The sequence below is a fragment of the Vigna unguiculata genome, chromosome 9 (assembly GCF_037176805.1).
Source record: "Vigna unguiculata cultivar grain cowpea cultivar isolate G323 ecotype 2 chromosome 9, ASM3717680v1, whole genome shotgun sequence".
NCBI lineage: Eukaryota > Viridiplantae > Streptophyta > Magnoliopsida > Fabales > Fabaceae > Vigna > Vigna unguiculata.
The window spans coordinates 4,861,477-4,883,213 of NC_140800.1; the positions used below are offsets into that span (position 1 = coordinate 4,861,477).

The 21,737-nt window shown below is 34.8% G+C and overlaps 3 protein-coding genes and 1 long non-coding RNA gene across 4 annotated transcripts; 3 read left to right on the forward strand and 1 right to left on the reverse strand.

Annotated features, from left to right (window-relative positions):
* Positions 1-1,893, forward strand: LOC114163104 (Pentatricopeptide repeat (PPR-like) superfamily protein). The gene has a single exon (XM_028047191.2). The coding sequence runs from the start codon at positions 117-119 to the stop codon at positions 1,890-1,892; it is 1,776 nt and encodes a 591-aa protein (XP_027902992.1). The 5' UTR covers positions 1-116; the 3' UTR covers position 1,893.
* Positions 1,894-4,497: 2,604 nt separating this feature from the next.
* On the forward strand, positions 4,498-11,543 carry LOC114163105 (Transducin/WD40 repeat-like superfamily protein). Its single transcript, XM_028047192.2, has 3 exons — positions 4,498-5,136; positions 5,838-6,129; positions 11,247-11,543. The coding sequence occupies exons 1-3, from the start codon at positions 4,498-4,500 to the stop codon at positions 11,351-11,353; spliced, it is 1,038 nt and encodes a 345-aa protein (XP_027902993.1). The 3' UTR covers positions 11,354-11,543.
* LOC146883471 (uncharacterized) lies at positions 6,504-9,091 on the reverse strand. The gene is made up of 4 exons (XM_085666446.1): positions 7,671-9,091; positions 7,397-7,584; positions 6,921-7,307; positions 6,504-6,837 (listed from the first exon to the last, which is right to left on the reverse strand). Exons 1-4 carry the CDS (start codon positions 9,074-9,076, stop codon positions 6,680-6,682), a joined length of 2,139 nt encoding a protein of 712 aa, XP_085522572.1. The 5' UTR covers positions 9,077-9,091; the 3' UTR covers positions 6,504-6,679.
* Positions 11,544-14,636: 3,093 nt separating the features above from the next.
* On the forward strand, positions 14,637-16,170 carry LOC114164836 (uncharacterized). Its single transcript, XR_003599603.2, has 3 exons — positions 14,637-15,060; positions 15,736-15,865; positions 15,939-16,170. It is a non-coding gene; the product is annotated as an uncharacterized LOC114164836 (long non-coding RNA).
* Positions 16,171-21,737: the final 5,567 nt, after the last annotated feature.

The following is a 21,737-nucleotide window of genomic DNA, read 5'->3' on the forward strand; positions in this document are numbered from 1 at the left end:
ATGATCCTATCTTAATTAATCGCCGGGTTTGTTCCGGCCATGACATGGTTGGAAAAGTCACCTGAGAGTGCCTGCTTCTCCACACTATCTATGAACAACATTTGATCCAACACTCCATGAAGAACCTCAAACTCAACCTCAACCTCACCCAAGCCCAAGCCCTCAACCCCTCTCTGAAGCCCGTGTTCTACGCCTCCCTCCTCCAAGCATGCATCAAAGCCCACTCCTTCGTCCATGGCACCCTCCTCCACGCCCACGTCCTCAAATCGGGCCTCCTTGCCGACCGCTTCCTCGCCAACAGCCTCCTCTCCCTATACTTCAAACTCTCCCCACACTTCTCCCAGGCCCGCACTCTCTTCGACGGGCTTTCCTTCAAAGATGTCATCGCCTGGACCTCCATTATCTCCGGCTACGTCCGGAAAGCCCAGCCCACCCAGGCCCTCCGCCTCTTCCTCCAAATGCTCCGCCTCGGCCTCCATCCCAACGCCTTCACCCTCTCCTCCCTCCTCAAAGCCTCCTCCCAGCTCCCTAACCTCCCCCTTGGCAAGGCCCTCCATGGCATCGTCGCCACTCGCGGCTTCCACTCCAACTGCGTTGTGGCCTGCGCGCTCATCGACATGTACGGGAGGACCAGCGTGGTCGACGACGCGCGCAGGGTGTTCGACGAATTGCCCCACCCGGACCCCGTCTGCTGGACGGCCTGTATCTCCACGTTGGCGCGTAACGACAGGTTTAGGGAGGCCGTGGGGTTGTTTTCCGTTATGCACGACGGAGGTTTGGGGTTGGAGGTTGATGGTTTCACTTTCGGGTCACTGTTGAACGCTTGTGGGCACTTGGGGTGGGTGAGGATGGGGAGGGAGGTGCATGGGAAGGTTGTGACTTTGGGGATGCGTGGGAATGTGGTTGTGGAGAGTAGTTTGTTGGATATGTATGGGAAGTGCGGCGATGTTGGGTGTGCGAGGGTAGTGTTTGATGGGTTGGAGGGGAGGAATTGGGTGTCTTGGACTGCTATGCTTGGTGTTTATTGTCACAATGGTGAATCTGAGAGTGTGCTTGGGCTTGTTAGGGAGTGGGGGGTGGTGGATGTTTATAGTTTTGGGACGATTATTCGTGCTTGTTCGGCGCTGGCTACGGTGAGGCAGGGGAAGGAGGTGCATTGTCATTATGTGAGGAAGGGTGGGTGGAGGGATGTGGTGGTGGAGTCTGCTTTGGTTGATATGTATGCGAAATGTGGGAGTGTGGATTTTGCATATAGGTTGTTTTCGAGGATGGAGGTGAGGAATTTGATCACATGGAACTCCATGATTGGGGGGTTTGCGCAGAATGGGAGAGGGCAAGAGGGGTTGGAGTTGTTTGAGGAGATGGTGAAGGAGGGGGTGAGGCCAGATGGGATCAGTTTTGTGAATGTTCTGTTTGCGTGTAGTCATAATGGTTTGGTTGATGATGGGAGGAGGTATTTTGATTTGATGAAGAGGGAGTATGGGATTAGGCCCGGGGTGGTGCATTACACTTGCATGATTGATCTTCTTGGAAGGGCTGAGTTGATACATGAGGCTGAGACTTTGCTTGAGGCTGCTGATTGCAGGTATGATCATTCGGTTTGGGCGGTTCTGCTTGGAGCTTGCACTAAGTGTTCGGATTATATCACAGCTGAACGTGTTGCGAAAAGGATGATTCAGTTGGAGCCTGAATTCCATCTGAGTTATGTTCTGCTTAGTAATGTTTATAGAGCAGTTGGCCGGTGGAACGAGGCCCAGGAGATCAGGAGGTTGATGGAGGAACGAGGGGTTAAGAAGATGCCTGGCACCAGCTGGATTGAAAGTGAGAAGCAAAAGGGTTCTCCTAGTTTTGATTTGAGCATTGATGGAAGGAGCATGGGAGAGGCTGCGTGACGAAAGATTAGATAGTAATTGGCAGGTTGAGTTGTGTTGATATAGTTGATAGATCGATTTAGCGTAGAATGAACACCCGGTTTGTCCAGAGATTCTATGCTGGTGCTGTACATGAAAAGATTTATTTTGTCATCTGACTTGCATTGTATTGGACAGTCAAAAAACTCTCACTTGGTGGTTGACTAGAAAGAAGTCTGAAAGCAGCATCAAATGAATTTTCTTGTCTGGTTGGAGGGATCAGCATGAAAAGCCTGCAGACATCATCCGCTGCTGCAATCAAATGAATAAAGAGTAACACCTTGAGCTCATGTATGGTCTCATGACTAGGATGACCTCACTGTTGAAGGGCTAATGATAATAATTTCCCTTACTGCATGCAGTGGGTGCAATGCAAGCAAACTGAGTTTATTCCCTGCTTGCTTATGAAGGTGTGATCTTTGGACTGCATGATTGATGCAAAATCCCTACATCCAACAGTAACAGGATCTACCGATCAAAGATAATCAGTTCGCATGTAAAGAAAGGACCAATCAAATGCCTATTGGACTTGGAACTAGTGGGAACCTACCGGACCAAGTCTTTGTTTGAAGATTTAAGCTTTAATATTGTTTGAGCCTGAAATGTTTGTTCCATATTTATTTGAAGAGGAATCCATATTAATATTCCAGGCTTAACAAAGATTGTGATGTGCCGCGCACGAAACCATGCTTGTGATCTTACTGGAAGTGGTACCTGTCACAGAACAAACCAATAGCTTCACTCAATGTTATTAATATTGTACTAGGTTATGGGTTAACTTAACTAAACTTAGGTAACATGCTCTCTTCTTAGTGGTTTTGTTTGATATCTTGATCTGCTAAGATATTTCTATGATTAAATTTCAACTTGATCAGCCCTTGATTTTCAGTATCAGAAAGCAGACAGTGTAGTTAGTATTCACTTCTAGTAAAAGTGCCTTTTAACTTTTTTTTAAACAGGTGGCAGCACATGATTCGAATTATTAAATTTTTTTATGATGTATTCAACTTTTTTCTAAGAAAAATAAGCATGTCAATTGAAAGCCGTGTTTGCATTTGCAGACGAGATGGCGTACGTGAATCTTCAACTGAATCCTGAAAGGTATACTGGTTACACTGGTGCTTCTGCAAGAAGGATATGGGATGCTGTCTACTCTGAGAACTGCCCCAAATGTGAGTTTTCTCTGAAAAGCTTATTAACTAACATAATTTGACTAAACTTTAATATTTTGAAAAGGCCTTGGATTTTAGGTTGTTTGATGGTAAATTTTTTGAGTTGGAGAAAATGATTATTGACAAAAAGAGTGAACATGATGTTTGTTTCCGTCTACGAAATAGGTTGGTCATCTCATAAATAAGCAATGTTATGAAAATTGCAAAATCAGTTTTTCAAAGGCGGATAATTCTAAATCCAACTATGTTTATGTGGTTGACTTATTTTAATATATATATTTTGAAAAATTAAAGGTGATGGTATTTTATTAAAATATGTGTTAATTTATATATCAAATTATTATATTTGAAATTTTAAATTATTTTTATCCATGATGTACGGATATATATATATATATATATATATATATATATATATATATATATATATAAATCTTTAGAAACATAATAACTATGTATGAATCCTAACTAAAATCATATTTATTAAATATTATCAAAATAAAAAATTATAAATTATTTTTATCATAAAAATATTATTATTTTATAGATTAAATATTTTATTGTTAAATATTGGTAAAATTTCATAAAGTATCGAATTTATATACGTATTCACTTTCAAGTATAGTGCATCATATTGGTTTTATTAATATTGAAAAGAGTTTATATATATATATATATATAAAATTTTTAGATTTAAAATTATCTCTTAAAGGAGATTAAAAAATAGTTTATTAACCCAACGTAACACCGTGCGTCAACCTACAAATTACAATCTATTTAAAATATAAATTACATCATCAATTACATTTTTACTCCTTCAATTAATCTAAAAAAGCCTAATCATCTAATACTAGTAAAGTTAAACCTTATATATATATATATATATATATATATATATATATATGTATGTATATATACCGCATATGGTACAAAACAAAATTTACCTAATTTTAAGATTATATTTTGTCTCCAATGTCACCTTTAATGTCCATTAGTTAAATTAAATTATATTAAAATTTAATAATTTGGTAAATAATATTTTAGATTGATATTTAAGTTAAAACATTGTATTGTTTAATATGTACAAATAATTGAACGTAAAAAAATTAACATTTTGATTAAAAGAAGTGTAACAATTTGTTATACTGAAAAATAAAATAAAATAATTTTAAACTTATTGAAAGCAAGAACAATAACGAAACGTTAATAAATAAAAATATAGAATGGTTTGTAAATTAGATTTTTCTTTTCAAAATGTTTGAACCCGATTAATGTTTTTTATGACTTATATTTGATTTGAAGGAACAAGAGTAGCACATAGTTGGAAGGAGAGGAGATAGTGGTTAAAAACCCCCTAGGGTTTTAGGAAGAAGAGCGAGAGGAGTGTGTGTGAGTGTCTACTACAGAGGAAAATAATGAGTTTGGTTGCAGGTTCGTACGAGAAATTCATCTGGGGTCTCACCCTAAAGCCCCAATCCCAATCCCTAACCCCTCTTTTCTCCTACCCTTCCCACCTCTCCTCCATCAAAACCGTTGCCGTCTCAGGCTCTGTCGTCGCTTCCGGCGGTGACGACGACACCATCCACCTCTACGACCTCTCCGCCGCCTCCTCCCTCGGTTCCCTCCACCAACACTCCGCCTCCGTCACCGCCCTCTCCTTCTACGCCCCTCCCAACCTCCCCTTCCCCCGCAACCTCATCTCCGCCGACGCCGCTGGCTCCCTCTCCATCTTTGACGCCGACGGCTTCGTCCATCTTACCACGCTCTCCGTTCACCGCAACGCCGCCATCAACGACCTCGCCCTGCACCCCTCCGGTGAGCGCGCCCTCACCGTTGCCCGTGACAACTGCCTCGCCGTCGTCAACCTCGTCCGCGGCCGCCGCAACTGCTGCCTGCGCCTCGACAAGGAAGCTACTCTGGTCAAGTTCAATGCCTCCGGCGACCACTTTTTCATGGCCGCGAAGGAGAAGGTTTCTGTCCACCAGACCGAGGATGCACGCATATTGTTCGAATTGGAATGTTCCAAGCCCGTTCTCTGCGCTGCTCCTGCTAGGGTTTGTGCTTCTTCAAATTCTTTTTCTGTTTTCTCGAATTATCATTGAACATCAAGTTTGCTTCATTGGTTATTTTTATTTTCTCTGTTTCTTCTTTCGGTGCTGCTAATTTCTCTTGTATGTTAATGATGCATTTTCTCTATCTTGTAAGAAGAAGAAATGTTCTCTCGGATAAGGAATTCATAACCATCGATTTTTATGATAAAGGAGAAAGGAAAATATTGGTACTGCCATTGCTGATTGATGTTAATTCTTGCCTTTTGGAGGAGTGCTGATTACATAGTAATCTGTAATCAAATGCTTTGTTGTATGTTTTAAGGATGAATTAATGGTCTACTATTTATAATATAGACAGACACAACCGGTATGCAGGAAGTTCTGGATTTTAAATGAGGTGGGATGTGTATGTAATTCCTATATAATTTTCTCTCTTACTGTCAATCAAGAGTTGGAAGATCAGTGTTCATGTAATATAAATCGTCTATTAAGAAAATATTTCTTTGAAGTTTATGATATTGTAATTGGGGCTGGTCAAAGTATGTATGGTATGATATGGCTGTTTTCTTCCACTAGTATGCAACTTTTTTCCCTGATAGCCGGTTTGACTGGTGGAGTGAACTATCTCTGTAATTTGTGTGGAGTTATCAAGTAATTAACTCTGATTTTTTTCAATATTTTAAATTATTTTATTCCTTTTGCAGAATGGACTTCTTTACACTGGTGGTGAGGACAAAAGTATAACAGCATGGGATATCAAGACTGGAAAAGTTGCATATTGCTTGGAAGAGGCGCATACTTCCCGTGTCAAAGGTATTGTTGTGCTTACGGATACTGATGGTGCTACGGGGGATGATGATCCTTACCTAGTGGCATCTGCATCATCTGATGGCAGTATACGTGTCTGGGATGTTCGGATGGTGGCTAGAGAGAAACCATTAGCTGAATATAACACACGGTCAAGATTGACATGCCTTGCTGGAACAAGTCTGAGATGTAAGTTGTAAATACTAAATCCTCACATATGCTTTTTGTTATAATAGGTTAACTTATCCTCTGATCAACTCTGGGAGCGCTAAAATGCTGTTTTTTGGTGTACCTATCTCTAACCTGGAGTCCTAGGTGTGGTCTTTTTATATCTTTCCATTGTGTGCACGCATACATACCATGGTAGTTGAATCGTGAATCGTATCGTGTATCGGAGAGCTTAAATTTTGAATCGTGAATCGTATCGTATCGTGAATCGTACGATTCATAAACATTAAAAAAATGTAACATATACTTAAATATATAAGATATATAAATATGCAAAGAGACAATTAATAACAAAACAACGTCATAGTCAATTTCACCAATGTATATATACCACATAGATTCACAATTTCAGCAACACAGCCTTCAAAAAACATTGTGGTTGCTGCCTAAGATTTCTTTAACTATGGCTATATGCTACTAAACAAGTGTTGCATTATAGCCATCCAAAAAATAAGTGTTGTTGTTGCTTGGATCCTAAAGAACCTCAAAAAAACATTCTAGTCTAAATCATTCATATTTCATCATCATCATTTCCAAGATCTACATCACTTAAGTCATCTTCATCTTCTAGTGAAAGTTCTTCTCCTTCATTAATGTCTTCAAATTCCTCCTCATCTCCTACTACGGATTTTCCTTTTTTATTGGTCTTGGCATTTAAGTTTCTTGGTCCTATATTAGCAAAAGAAAAAGAAATAAAGTTTAGTTCTAGTTTGTTGACATTCAAATTTCAACTTGTGAATAGAAATAATTACCTCTCTTCCTTTTTTTATTTGGAGCTCCCTCTTCATCATCAAAGCACTCATGTATATCCATCCATGACGAATCAATAGGCAAACAAGGATTTTCTTTTTCTGTAATCCATTCATCATCTGATTCAATATCTGACAAACATATGGGATCATAAGTTTCCCCCTTCTCTTCTCTACTCTTTTGTCTCAACTCAAGTTGGAGATTGTACTTGACATAGACAAGAGCATTTAGTCTTTGCTGTTCCAATCTATTTCTTCTCTTAGTATGAACTTGGTCAAAGGTGCTCCAATTCCTTTCACACCCTGTTGCACTACATGTGAGACTCAAAATTTTCATGGCTATCTTTTGTAGCTCTTTACCTTCTCCTCCATAACTCTCCCACCAAAGAGCTATCAAAATAAAGAAGTATTGAATTATAATTTAATGTAATTAAAAATTATAAATCATATAAAAGTGGTAATGAGAGTAATTTCATTACCAGGTTGTTTCTTGTTTCTAGTAGCTATTGCCATGTGCATTCCAAAAAGCCCCTTAGCTCCCTTGAACTTTTCAAGTTGTTGATCAATTGTAACTCTTGTGCTAACATCCAAAACCATTTTTTCAAATGTTTCATATAAACCAATCAAGACCTCCCTATCCGGATTGAAATTTTTGTCATAGTGATATCTAACACAACAAAAATAAATTGATGACATGAGAAGAACGAAAATAGAGGTACTTGGTAGGAAAAATTTAGGTGAAATATGCATTACCTAGGATTGAGATAATAGGCTGCTGCATGGAGAGGCCTATGTAGTTGCAAATTCCACCTAGTGTCAATAATCTTCCACACTTTTTTATACCTTGTTTCTATCTTTTGGAAATTTTCAGCAATTTGCTCCTTTGCTCTATCCATTGCTTCATAAATGTATGGCATTGCTGGTTTTGCATCACCATCTACAAGCCTCAACACTTTTACAAGTGGAATCACACATTTTAAGCAATAGGTGATTGATCTCCAAAATCTACCATCACTCAACACCAAATTCATAACTTGCTTACCCTCACTTTTATTAGCATGTGGACTAGTAGCCCATTCCTCTGAAGCAAACATTGATCTAAGAGCATTCTTTTGTTGCTTAATACAATTTAATGTGAGAAAAGAAGTAGCAAATCGTGTGACAGCGGGTCTTGCTAATTCTCTTCCATTAGAGTAGCTTCTATACAAATTAAGGACCCATGTATGCCTATATATGTATGTGGTGATTTTCTTTGCATTGCTAATAGTATTGTAAAAGACTGGAAGCTCTCCAATATCTTCAAGAACCAAATCAAGGCAATGTGCTGCACATGGGGACCAAAATAATTTGGTTCTTTTTTCCATTAACATTCTTCCCGCTGCCACAAGGTTAGAAGCTCCATCAGTAACTACTTGGACAACATGGTCCTCTCCAATTTCCTCCACCATGCTGTCCAACAACTCAAACATTTTCTTCCCATCTTTAATGACATCACTAGTATCAATAGATTTCAGAAAAACAGTCCCACTTGGACTGTTAACAAGAAAATTAGTCAATGATCTTCCTTTACCATCCGTCCATCCATCACACATCAATGTACATCCCCATTTTTCCCAATCAGTTTTATACTTTTCTAGACCTTGTTTAACATTATCCACAGCTTTTTTCAGATATGAAACCCTTACCTCATGATAAGAAGGAGGTTTTAATCCTTTGCCATATTCTCCAACAGCCTTCAACATTTGTATAAAAAGAGGGCTCCTTACAAGGTTAAATGGCAATGCATTGCCATAAATACAGCTGCAAATTTCTCTGATTACATCTTCTCTATTTTTATATGTTGCATTGATTGTCATTTGTTGAAGATCATTTTTTCCCTTTGTCACCTCTCTTGATAAGTCTCCTCCACAATCAAAGCTGCCATCCTCTGTCTTTTTTTCTTTACCTTTTAGCATCTTCACAAATATATCTTTCACATCATCAGGGACACTACAACATGGAATAACATCTTTTTTTGTTCCAGCAAGGTGTTGTTTCATTCTTGCTATACCACCCCAACAAGTGTGAGAACAAAACTTGCATTTAACCTGTAGCCTATTTGGTGGAACATTGTCACAGTAATTCCAAGTAATGTCGACCTCCCTTTTCGACTTACTCATGTTTGAAGTTCAGCAGCTGCACATGAAAAATCCCCTACCCAGAAATATGAAAACAACCTCCCTGCCCAGAACCCCGCACCACCACAGAACCACCCCGCAACCACCACAAAACCACTGCACACACAAACAGAAGATGAACAGAGTAGTTCGCAACACAAAAACGCAACCACCGCGTGACCACCGCGCGACCACCAGAACCACCGCGCGACCACCACAGAACCACTGTGCGACCACCACAGAACCACCACACACACAAACAGAAGACGAAAAGAGGCGTTCGCGAGACGAAACGCAGCAACCACCGCGCGAAGACGGCACGACCACCGCGCGACCACCACAGAACCACTGCGCGACCACCACAGAACCACCGCACACACGAACAGAAGACGAAAAGATGCGTTCGCGAGACGAAACGCAACCACCACCGTGCGACCACCGCGCGACCACCGTTCGACCACCGTGCGACCACCGCGCGACCACCGTGCGACCACCACAGCACCACCTCGTCACCACCACAGTGCAAGTAAAGGTCGAAAGTCGAGGTCGAGAACGAGAGTTGAGAGGTCGAGTTCGTTAATGTTAATATGTTTGGAAGAGAGAGAGTTTCAATGTGAATAAAATAAAGGGGGGAAAATTTAGGGTTTTAAATTGGGGGTAAATTGGCAGGGGGAAAAATTTAGGGTTTTAATTTGGGGGTAATTTTGTATCGCGAATCGAATTATGATTCTTACGATTCGCACCTGTATCGTACGATACGTTTACGATTCGGGAGTAAAAACGATACATCGAACGATTCGTATCGCGGAGAGGATGTATCGTATCGTATCGTACAATTCGTATCGTGAATCGTACGATACTTACTACAATGATACATACTTTAATCACATAAAAATTACTGTCAATTTGGTATAAGAGGAGGTTGATCTCGCTTTGTCATTGTATAGTGAGGAAACCATCACCCACCACAATCCATTGTTGTCGGCCACCATCCTTATGTTTGGCAAGCACTGAATCTGGTGCAGCTTGTTGAGTGACAAAACCAATCTTGTTTTTCGTGAGAACCAAACAACTACTCATATTGTCTCCGATCCTGTATTTTGTGAGAATCTAACACGGGGAATTATTATTATTTTGTTCAAGAGGAGTTGTCCAAGGAAATTTGCACTCAATTTGTCAGCTTCAAGAGATTAGCATGTTGGCCAAATTCTTGAGACGTTTTCTCGAATTCAATTTATATGTTATAAACTTGGTACATATTTTGACCAACTATTGGAAAGCCAAAAAGCGGTATTTTGTAGTATCTATTTGTTATCTAGAGTCTTAGGTGTAGCCTTTTTATATTTTGCGTTTGTATTTCTGATGTAAGAACTCATGCATATATGTATATGTATATGTGTGTGTGTGCCCGCGTGTGTACATACATATATACATGAATCAGCTAAGCGATTATCATCTCCCAATCATCTTTTCTCATATTGTCATTCTCATGTCTTTTTAAGGTAGAGGATTGTTTCACAATTAAAGCCATTTTATCGCAATAATTTATGCAGCTCATAATTTAAAAGGAAATTAAAACTAAGTTGGAAAAAAGAATCTGGTGTTGTCAATCAAATTAGTTTATTACTGTGTAGTAGAAATATAGAATTACCGGCTTGTGTGTATATCGAATATGAATTACGAACATCTCTGAGGTTCCCTTGAGCCTAAGCTATGACCTTTACTGTTATTATTTATTTATAGTCTTAACCAGTGCTTTTGAATGCCTTCGGTCAGAGTTGCGCTTCATCTGTTTTGAGGAAGAATGATTTTGTAATTACGTAGGTAGAGCTGGCAAAAGACGAGGCTTTTGAGCGTATCATTTCACCTTACATAAAATAGAGGAATAATTGGAACAGAAGGGAATGCTCTTTCAAGGAGGATGCAAACCCTTGAATTCTTCGAGAAATTTTATATATAAAATAGCTTGTATAATATGGCATTATTAATAAAAATGAAGCATTGGTTTAATTTGGGAGTTTCTGTTCATTTCACTGCATCCCAAATCCGATGATCAGACTTTAGTTGATGTAATAATTTTAACTTGTGGTTGGTTGTAGTTTAGGGTTTAGTTTTATGCTTATTGGTTCTTTACTTGGATGTTATACATTTGTTTTAATTTCTGTTTCTGCAGTCCGAAGACAAAAGCCCCAGGATGGGAGTAAATCAAAGATAGTGAAACGACAAAGAGTGGAGGGTGGAAAGAAGGTAAAGGTAGATGATGAAACGATAGAAGGTTAATCAATAGCTGAAGATGACATACTTGAGAAAAGGTGATGCTATCTCAGTTGCAGAATTTTGATCCCTGTTACTTAACGAAGACATATCAACAATTTTTTGAAGTATTCTGAAATTTGAAACAGGAAAATCATGTATGTATAATTTTTATTCAATATAAAATTTATTATGGACAGGTCCATAAGATCTTTCATTCAAGTCTAACAAAGAACTTTAAGCGTGTGTTTGTATCGACGTATTTACTGTTGATGAGCGATTGAGAGCGAGTATCACCTCGGTTTGTTTCAATGAATTTGAAGTGATTTAAAGGGAGCAGATATCTGATTTGAGTTTATATCTTCATCCTCATAGAAGATTTGGGATGATTTACGGTTCATACATGGTGAAGTTACCAATGTGTCCCTTTTATTTAAACCAGTTTGCGCATGAGTTTGCTTCTGATGGATTGGTTAAACATTGGTGAGTGAGGCCTTTAAAACTGAACATTAGGTTTGATGTAGTAAGCTTAGAGTTGTGATGTGAGTGTCTTAATAAGTATAATACTTAATAATAATAATACTAATAATACAATAATCAAATATAAAGCATTTTAACATAATAATATTGAATAATAATACAACATTTATTTATTTTATTATAATATAATATTTAAATTAAAATTATTTTTAACCATTGACATTATATTTTAAATTAAATTCAACTAAAAAAATATATTTTATAATAATTCAAACTATAATGACAAAATTGTAATTTTATATTTTAATCTATTAAAACATTCTTTTTATATTTATCATGTTTATCAAATTATTTACAAATTTTTATCAATTTTAATTTCAAATTTTTTCATCTATTTCTTAAAACAAATAACACCATCATCTTCGTCTATGTTCCGTCCTCTTAAATTTATCTACTCACTTACCTTTAAATTCATTCTCAAATTCAAATACATCCTAGATTTCTTGAATCTGAATTATTTTAAATTATCTTTTAAAAAATTATTCTCATTTCCAATTGTACGATGGGATAAATAAATCTTTGCAACATTAATGCATTTAAATTTTTTATCCAAATCATCTAAGTTTATTAATCAGTTATGGTAAGTTTAATAACATACCATACCTCGTTATCATCAACTGTTAGGTTATCATTATAATACGAATATAGTTAAGATAATTATTACGAAATATAACAAATTTATTATTTATTATATAATAACTTATAATTAAATGATATTATAATCTTTCAGTTCTTCTCGTGTAATATTAATTATTTATCTTTCAAATAGTTATCGTAGAGATAAACTATTTTTTAACATACGACAAATTGCGATTAATAAAAGGTTATTATATAATTTTACTAAATTGTAAAAATAAATACAAGTTGATAATAAAATGTTTACTCAAACTACATAATAATTTTTTTATTAATATTTATATATTATTTAATATTTATATTTATTGAATACTTCTTTTCACATGAAAATGATTAAGACTCTTAATTTAAGTGTTCAATAGTATAAAATTTTTATCTACTACGTAATATAAAAAATTTATTTTTTTATTATATTATTATTAGTTTTTGTTTCATTTTAACAACTCTTTTATTTTGCTAAAATAATTTTCGTTATCTATCAACTATTAGGGGAGGTAAAACGGTATGAGCTCAACATGCTAGTCTTTCAGCTCGTATTTAAAGAGACAGTTGGGTTAAAGATTTTAGCTTATCAGTTAGTTCTGACCTGTTATGTCCAGCCCGTCAATTTGACGAACTAAAATACGGGCCAACTTGTCCTAGCTTGTTGGCCTTTTTTCCAATTAAAAATTTAAAAAAAAATAATTTTTTATATAATTTTTTTAAAACATGTATAAATATATAATAATATTGTGATTTAAATTATTAACACTTACAAATTAAGTTATAATTATTAGTTATAATAGAATAATATAACATGTAAATTCAATAATTATTTTTATTTATCTAATTAAAAACATTAACTAATCAATTAATTGTTTACAAAATATTTTACATGATTAAATATGCTTTAAATATAAAGTTGTACGTAAATATAAACAAATTTTAAAAATAAAAAAATTTGAGAACAAATTAAAAAATTAAAAACAAAATAAAAAGTAACGGACCAGTCTGGCCTGACACATTAGCATGTCTCATACAGGACACATTACCATTATTGGCCCATTTATGTTTGAAGGGCCACGAACGGGCCGGGCCAAAACGGGTCGGACTGATCCGTTTTGCCATCCCTATCATTTATTAACTGTTAGTATTTGAAAAATTTTCTCATATCTCTAAGATATTTTTCATCTTATCATACCCTTACTTATACAATTGTTTTCTTATGTGTGATTTCATTCAATGATACATTTGATATTTTTTAATATTTTTATTTTTTGTTTACTTTTATCATGTAGAATACCATTTTGATTTTTTTTATATAATTACTTTTATTTTAATACTTATTATCATACGTGTAATTTTATCATTACAATTGTATAAATAAATTTTATTAACTATAATATAATAATTTAATGTAATTGTCATGAATTTTTTTATATATTATCCAACATATATTAAAATGAGAAAGATGAAAGATCTATGTTAAAATTATATTATTACCAGTTTATGTTATTTTGATAAAATAATGTATTATAAATTTTATTAGTGTATAAAAAAATTCATTAAATTTTGATAATTTGAATATTTGTTTTCTTTTTATATTTTTGTAAAATATTTTTAAATTTTATCAATTAGATTTCATTAACGTTTTAAAATTTAATAAATATTTTATTTCTCATGAAATTTAATAAATCTAATTACTATATAAAATTATATAAACTAATAAAAAAATAATTAAATTATTTTTTACAATAAAAAAAGAAATAAACTGCAAATAGAATTAATTAAAATAAAACCCACTTAATTAATATCTAATGCTTGTAAAAAGGAGGGGATACAACCCAAGAGAGGATCACCTGATGACGAAAAAAAGAGAACAATCACACAACACTCTGTACCAAACACAAAGGCATCAAAAAGTCATCAATGCAAACACAGGGTATTGCTGCTATTGCAAATTTCACGTTTTCATGTGTCTTATATTGCATTTCTACTCCATTTTGGAGTGGCTCCATCAACTTTTTCATTTCTTCTTATTTTTTTAATATGTTCCACTTCCAATGGTCTTATAGATTTTTTATCATATTTTATTTCTGACATTTTTCTACCTCTGCTGTGGCCTTTAGTTTCTTTAGGTATTTATTAACACTAAAAAAATATTTTTTATTAGCTATCTCTTTTTATCGGTTTAGTAAATGGTTAGAAATATTTTTACTTTTTGTCAATTTTTCTTAACCATCACACTCTTTCCCTAAATTTTCTGAGATGTTAAGCGTTTATGTTCGGTTTTAAGATGCATCAATCGCAACCACAACTCATTTACCTTCAATGGAATGGGAGAACGATCCCGATTTCAACAGCGATGATGTCGATGCCGTTTCCCTTTTTCCCAACGACGATAATGACGACTTCGTTGGATCCCTCCCCTTCTCGATCCTCCATATTCTGCCATTCGACTTCGTCTTCCCTGACTTCGTTGCCACTAACGCATCTGCGCCTGGCCACTCAATCATTTATCATATTGTTTTTCAGCTGGTCGTCATTTTCAGTGCAGAAGAAGTTCGCGGTCGCAACTGGTTAGTACCTTCGTCAAGATTTCAGGTCATCAAGTTTTGGTTTTCAGTTCATATTCCTAGTAAACCACATTGGAATTTTAATGGATCATTGTTAATGTGATGCTTGTGGTACTGAATGCTACTAGTCGGTCGAAATTTGAATTGTGTTGTGTGTGTTTGGGGTTTTGTTGAGGGTGCTGGAAGTCGAAATTAATCAGAGATAAATACAATTTTATAGTATAGAAATGAGATGAAAACTATTTTACCAGATTTGGTGGGGTTTAATTAAACTTAAAGTGTCATTTTTAACATCGTACTAGAATCGGATTGAAAAAAAAAAAACCAAAAAAGTCTATCCTAATAAATTTTTTTGACATTCTGTTTAACCCATTAGTTCAGACTATTATTGGATCTCTCATTTCTAGACTCACGTACGAAATATATATACCTCGGTGTGAAGAGGTGTGTTGAAAGTCTTAGATCAACTAGAGATAAAACAATTTCATAATATATAAATAAATAAAAATTTATCTTACAAATTAATTTTGTTGGATTGAGTTAGACTTTCGAGATATTTGAATTTCTACTTGTGTAATGAAACGGTGGTTTGATGATGATAATTTTGTTGTCTTTGTGTTGAGTGGTGATTTTTGTTATGGTGGAGAACTGGTTTTATGATTTGCCTCATGTATGTAGACTTGAAGGAATATATGGAAATACTTAGTGAGTGACTCTGGGATTACATTCAATGAACAAAAAGAAATGAAAGCATTGCAAATTGCTGGAAAAGGCTAGGGATGCTACTCTTAGTTGGAAATTTGATCAGGTAATTAAATGTTATCAGGTAATTTTGAAAATAGTGGTCTGTTATTTACTCTTTTATTTTATTTGTTTTGTAGGTACGTGTCAACCTTCCAAATAGTGACATGGTAGGGATATACAGGTGGCAGATACACAAATGATATGAGTATTGAACATGAAATGTATCGATACAAAGATTCGTCTCATCTTAAAACCTATATCTGATTTTGTATTAAAATTATATGTTTTATTGTTAAATTTTAAGATGTTTGAAATTGTTGTTGTGTGTTTAGACACTTAATTTTTTAATTTTTATGATTTTATAAACCATTTTATTTGTTGTTATTAATATTTTAAAATTCAATTTATATCTTATTTAAAATTATATTTATTTATTGTGATTATTATTTAAAAATAATTTAAAATAAAAGGATGACAAACAAAATTTCATTTCAGATTATTGCACAATCAAACTTTGACTCATTTATTACTGAATTTGGTTGACTTATGAGGTTAGTCATCGAGTTTTCGACTGAACAGTTTGTTTTGATTTTTTTTTAATTCTAAAAAAATAACAGTTGGATGAAATTTAATAGATAATAGGTTTTATTACTTCACAATATGGTAATATACCTTTTGTCTTATGTTTTCATATAGATAGGTATTTCGAAAATATTTCATCATCGATAATATGATATTAAGATTACTTTTACCACTTTAGAGTTTGATAAATTCTTATTAGTTAATTCAAATTATTAAAATGTAATCAATATATTTGAATTAGTTAAATGACCATGCAAAGTTGAATATGCTGAATAATAAAAACTTGAATTGCTTACAACATTATTCTTTGGTTTACCTAATCAGATATATATCGGTAATAAATACAGCTGGGTTTTAACTGTAAACGTGATACTGAAATTATAATTAGTTATAAAAAGTATAACTATTTATTTAATAAGTGAAGCTACAAATTGCTATAAATTTTATTACTGTAAATGAAATGCATTTTTTTAAAAGAATTTGTTACACATAATTTGTATTACCAAACAATATAGTAATATAACTTTTTGTGTTATATTTACATAGATACCTATTAAATGAATATTTCAATATCAATAAGATTGGTAAGATATTACTTGTTAAGTGAAGGTACAACTTGTTAAATAATCTCATAACTATAAATACAATTATTTTTAAAAACAATTTGTTATACACAATGGTGAAGGTGTAATTAACTAACCATACGTAAAAAGAAATGTAAATAAACAAAAATTTGCAAATACCTAAATAAAGTAAAACCAAAAATCTTTCTTACAATAACACATTAGAGTATTGTAAAAAACAAAAATAATTTATCTACAATTCTTAATTAAAGGAGTCAAGTATTTGTATATACAATTTTTTAGTATTTGTATATACAACTTTCTCATAATAATATGATATTTTTTATGCTTGATTGTTTTGCCAACCTTGTTGATAATTGTTCAGATTGCACCTCGTGATCTTCATTCTTAAAATCCGAGGACAATCTTTTGATAGATTCTTACACAAATTTTCTCATTAGGATCATGATCCACTTTTTGATTGATTATGGATATTGATAATACAACTATTAGTGTCTACACCTAAATCACAAGTGGTTTTCTCACTTAATTCAACAATTCGTTCAAAATTGATAAAAAAAATATTATCTATATAAACAATAACGATTACGTATTTAAGTACACCTCAAATAACTTACACCTATTTTTTTTTTTTAATTGACCTTTAATTAGTGCTATGATACCAGAATTTGTATAAGCTTTCACTACTAAATAACATTTATTTTGTGGTTGCACTCTAACCTTAAATGCATCCTAACAACACATCTAAGTTATTAGAAAAACATCTTTATCATCCTCTTGATGCAATTTAAGTATTTCAAACTAAGTTAAAATTCTTCTAATATTAACAATTTTGTGACGATATTTGCAACTTGATCTTGACTTGCTGCATTAAGTAGAAGGTTATCTTGAAGACATACTCAAACCTACTTCCATTGTAGCTCTAAGATCCCTTTCAACTTGCAATTGTTCTTATAATTTTGAGACATTTTGCTAAAGTGTCAAACGTTGCTCATGGAAAACATATTCCTTTCTTTATAAGTTTGCTTGTAAACTTACATTGCCACTATAACCTCTGTTAATTTTGTTTTGTGAATCACCTTTTGCAATTGATAGTCTCTAAATAGCAAGCTCCTCTTCTTCAAAAGAATCAACTGATTCCATTGATAATGTCTTCCATAAATAACTCCTTTCCCAAAATGTTGACCACTTAAAACTTAAACTATCACTACTCGCTTTACTAGTTTGCTTCCCAAAACTTGATTCAACCACATGAATGGGTAAATGGTTGTCTGGGTCCATAGAAAATAAAATTTCACCCACAGATCGATAAAATTCAATGGAAAGCAACAATCATGAATTGGGTTTTCACTGCCCTTTATTTGCTTGTTTTAATCCCCAATCAATGGGTATTTGGCATGACATTTAGATTAGCATTTTCTTTCTTAGCATGGTATTTACCATATAATTGAACAATATGGGCATCCTCCTTATCACCAAATTCAGTCTTGCCTTGTTTGTTTTCTTGAACTCTCAAATCTACTTCCTCAACATCAAATTTTTAAGCACTTTTTTCGAATGATCTTCATATCCAATTTACGCATTTGGTTTTTCTTCATGTTAACTTGTGCATTCTATCCAAACTTATCCTTCAAATATAATACTCGCTCTTTTATGAGTATTGAGTAACCTTTTTTCATAAGTTGCCTTGTCTTAGAGTGTTGCTTTTAAGATATGGTGCATTGTACACATATCATTATCCAACATCGACCATCCTTTTGCAATTACCAAATTGTACCTTAACCTTTCACTGCAACATTTGAAGTATCTCCAAACAACACGTATTTGAATTCAACCTTTGATAGGTCTTTGAATAAATGCTCGTATCAATATATATGATTTCTGTTCCGGTCAAAAATTGAATATTTTTTACCGAAGACAAAATTTTAAGAATCTTTCTGACTTAACGTGAAATAAAGAATACACTAAGGTCAGAAAATACAATTCCCCCTGACCCTGAGGGTTAATATCTTATTTATAGACAAAACAATTACAAATATCCTAACTAACTGACCAATATATCTCATATAAAAATATCTTAATAAAATATCAACTAGGCCCGTAGACTTTCATGAATCGGGTTGGGCCTTGGACGACCAGGACGGTAGACAACTCCCTAGTCTTGAGCATCAGTATTTGAGGCGTAAAGGCTGAAAAAAGAAGTCTTGGTTTTGCAAGAATCATTGATCAAGACTGCTCTTCATCGCCCTAAGTCGAGCTTTAATCATCGCTTTAGACGGCTCTTCACCGCCTCTGATCCTAGCTCGACGTTTGTCATTTTAACGGCTCTTCACCGCCCCCGAGCCGAGCTCGACATTTGTCGTTTTAACGGCTTTTCACCGCCCCGAGCCGAGCTCGAGGTTTGTCATTTTAATGACTCTTCACTGCCCCCGAGCCGAGCTCGAGGTTTGTTGCTCTAACGGCTCTTCACCGCCCTCGAGCCGAGCTCGAGGTTTGTCGTTTTAACGGCTCTTCACCGCCCCGAGCCGAACTTGAGGTTTGTCGCTTTAACGACTCTTCGCCGCCCCCGAGCCGAGCTCAAGGTTTGTCGCTTTAACCGCTCTTCACCGACCCCGAGCAGAGCTTGAGGTTTGTCGCTTTAATGGCTCTTCACCGCCCCCGAGTCGAGCTCGAGGTTTGTCGTTTTAACGGCTCTTCACCGTCTCCGAGCCGAGCTGGAGGTTTATCGCTTTAACGACTCTTCACCGCCCCGAGCCGAGCTCGAAGTTAATCGAATTAAATATGATGAATGAACTTTGAATACAGCTACAAAATGAAGGTTAATCTGCATAATATAACTCGAATTATATACAGCAATGATAATATTCATCGAAATAAATTTATTTATAAATCAACGTATATAAATTAAAAAAAAAACCATCTTGCAAATAATAATTATTTAATTTCAACACAAATGTTTGTGGGCTAGATCCTTCACACCGTACATTCTCTAAAGCTCAGTGTTTTATTTGAAATTTACAATCAGTTAGTTGCTTAAAACATAGTTGAAGTATATCCTTATTTAATGTGAGTAACGAAAAATTTAATCAATAATTACCATAACCATACCGAATATAACAATCTTTCAACATACATAATGAAAACATATTTACTAATCAACATTCATATATAAAATAATTTTTAACCTAAAAGTAACACGTTTATAAAAGAGACATTTTTAAAAGTAACAGTTGAGATAATAATATTAAAATAATTTATAACAATATTCTTAAACAAATAATTTTTAAAATAAGAACCAAAATATTTAAGGTGGGTGAAAAATCGTATTAATGTAAAGCATTTATGTTTGTTAAAATTATATTAAATATCTTAACACTAGTGCAAGGAAGGAAAATGACAGCGGTTATTTTCAGCTTTTGGCTTCGGGTCCGCAACCATTGCATATACGACCGAGGTAAAAAGCTAGTATTTTATGCCTCGATTACAACCCGAGACATATTTAATCTTTACTGTCTCGGTTCTTGCACAACCGAGACCTAATGAGTATCAGAAATTAAAAAAAAAAATTTAATATACTTTTTGCCTCGGGTCTATTTTAACCGCGACAGAAAGTTAACTTTACTGCCTCGGTTCTGGTCTAACCGAGGCATATGGCCATTTAACCACAGTCAAATATGCATCCAAAGATCAATACAAAACACAATTGACAAATATTCATGAATATTGAGATATGTATATTAAAATAGACATGCACTAATAAACTATTAAAAAGTGATTAATCTTCTTAAACTGTCCAACCGGACAATTCAAGATTGAATACATTTAAATTATTAGTATTGTCTCCTTTTAAAAAAATACATATTCTTTAACAAAAATACTTGGAGACAAGTAAATAATTTTCGTATTCAATCTCAAACGAGAAACTATGGCTAACTCCATGCAACGACAATTTGAGATCAAACAAAATAAATTGATTTACTTTAAAATATAAATAAATAAACATACTAAATAAACAATATACTAAACAATTATAAGCTCATAATAAAATTAAGAACCTGGAGCGTGAGATGTGAGTAGCAACGTAGGAGAATCAATTGTACCCACAGTCGGACAACACGAATAGTATGTGAACACTGTCAAAAGTTTAAAATAAATTCTCATGAAATTGATACATACTAACTCCTAGGATCCAAATTATCTCCTAGTACAAACAATCCAAAATTTCTTCCATATTTTTAATAATCTCAAATTCAAGATTGAAAATATAAGAACATTCGAACAATCCAAAAAATTAAATCCAGGCGAATCCAAAAACAATCCAAATCGTAAAAATAAACATACCAAGGAGCAGGGGATTGAATGGAGGCAATGGCAGCGGCAACGGAAGAACCTCCTCGAGGTGCGTGTAGTGGCGGTGCAGGCAGACTGAACAGAATCGCAGTGGACGTTGGTGATGGTTGCTCGAAGAACACGCAGCGGCTCCGGTGGCAGTGCACGGCTCCTCCACGGTGCAGCTACGGTGGTGGTTGGTCGAAGAAGAAGAAGAAGCCGCGGCGATGCGGTGCAGGCGACGAAACGATGGCCTAGAGTGTCGGAGGTGTGTAGGATGGTGGGAGCTGTGCATTAGAGGTGTGCGGGATGGTGGCGCAGAGCTGCGCTGGTCGTCGAAGAAGGGCGGTGCGGTGCGGTGCAGGCGACGAAATGCTGGCCTGGAGCGTCGGAGGTGTGCAGGATAGTGGGAACTGTGTGTCGGAGGTGTGCTGGACGGTG

What these genes read in the sequence shown, in the direction of transcription:
- LOC114163104 (XM_028047191.2), top strand. Translation starts at nt 117, where the DNA reads ATGAAGAACCTCAAACTCAACCTCAACCTCACCCAAGCCCAAGCCCTC.
- LOC114163105 (XM_028047192.2), top strand. Translation starts at nt 4,498, where the DNA reads ATGAGTTTGGTTGCAGGTTCGTACGAGAAATTCATCTGGGGTCTCACC. An exon ending in TCTGCGCTGCTCCTGCTAGG is followed by an intron (nt 5,137 to 5,837) that starts GTTTGTGCTTCT and finishes TTCCTTTTGCAG; the next exon opens with AATGGACTTCTTTACACTGG. An exon ending in TGCTGGAACAAGTCTGAGAT is followed by an intron (nt 6,130 to 11,246) that starts GTAAGTTGTAAA and finishes CTGTTTCTGCAG; the next exon opens with TCCGAAGACAAAAGCCCCAG.
- LOC146883471 (XM_085666446.1), bottom strand. Translation starts at nt 9,076, where the DNA reads ATGAGTAAGTCGAAAAGGGAGGTCGACATTACTTGGAATTACTGTGAC. An exon ending in GCCTATTATCTCAATCCTAG is followed by an intron (nt 7,585 to 7,670) that starts GTAATGCATATT and finishes TTGTTGTGTTAG; the next exon opens with ATATCACTATGACAAAAATT. An exon ending in AAATAAAAAAAGGAAGAGAG is followed by an intron (nt 6,838 to 6,920) that starts GTAATTATTTCT and finishes TTGCTAATATAG; the next exon opens with GACCAAGAAACTTAAATGCC.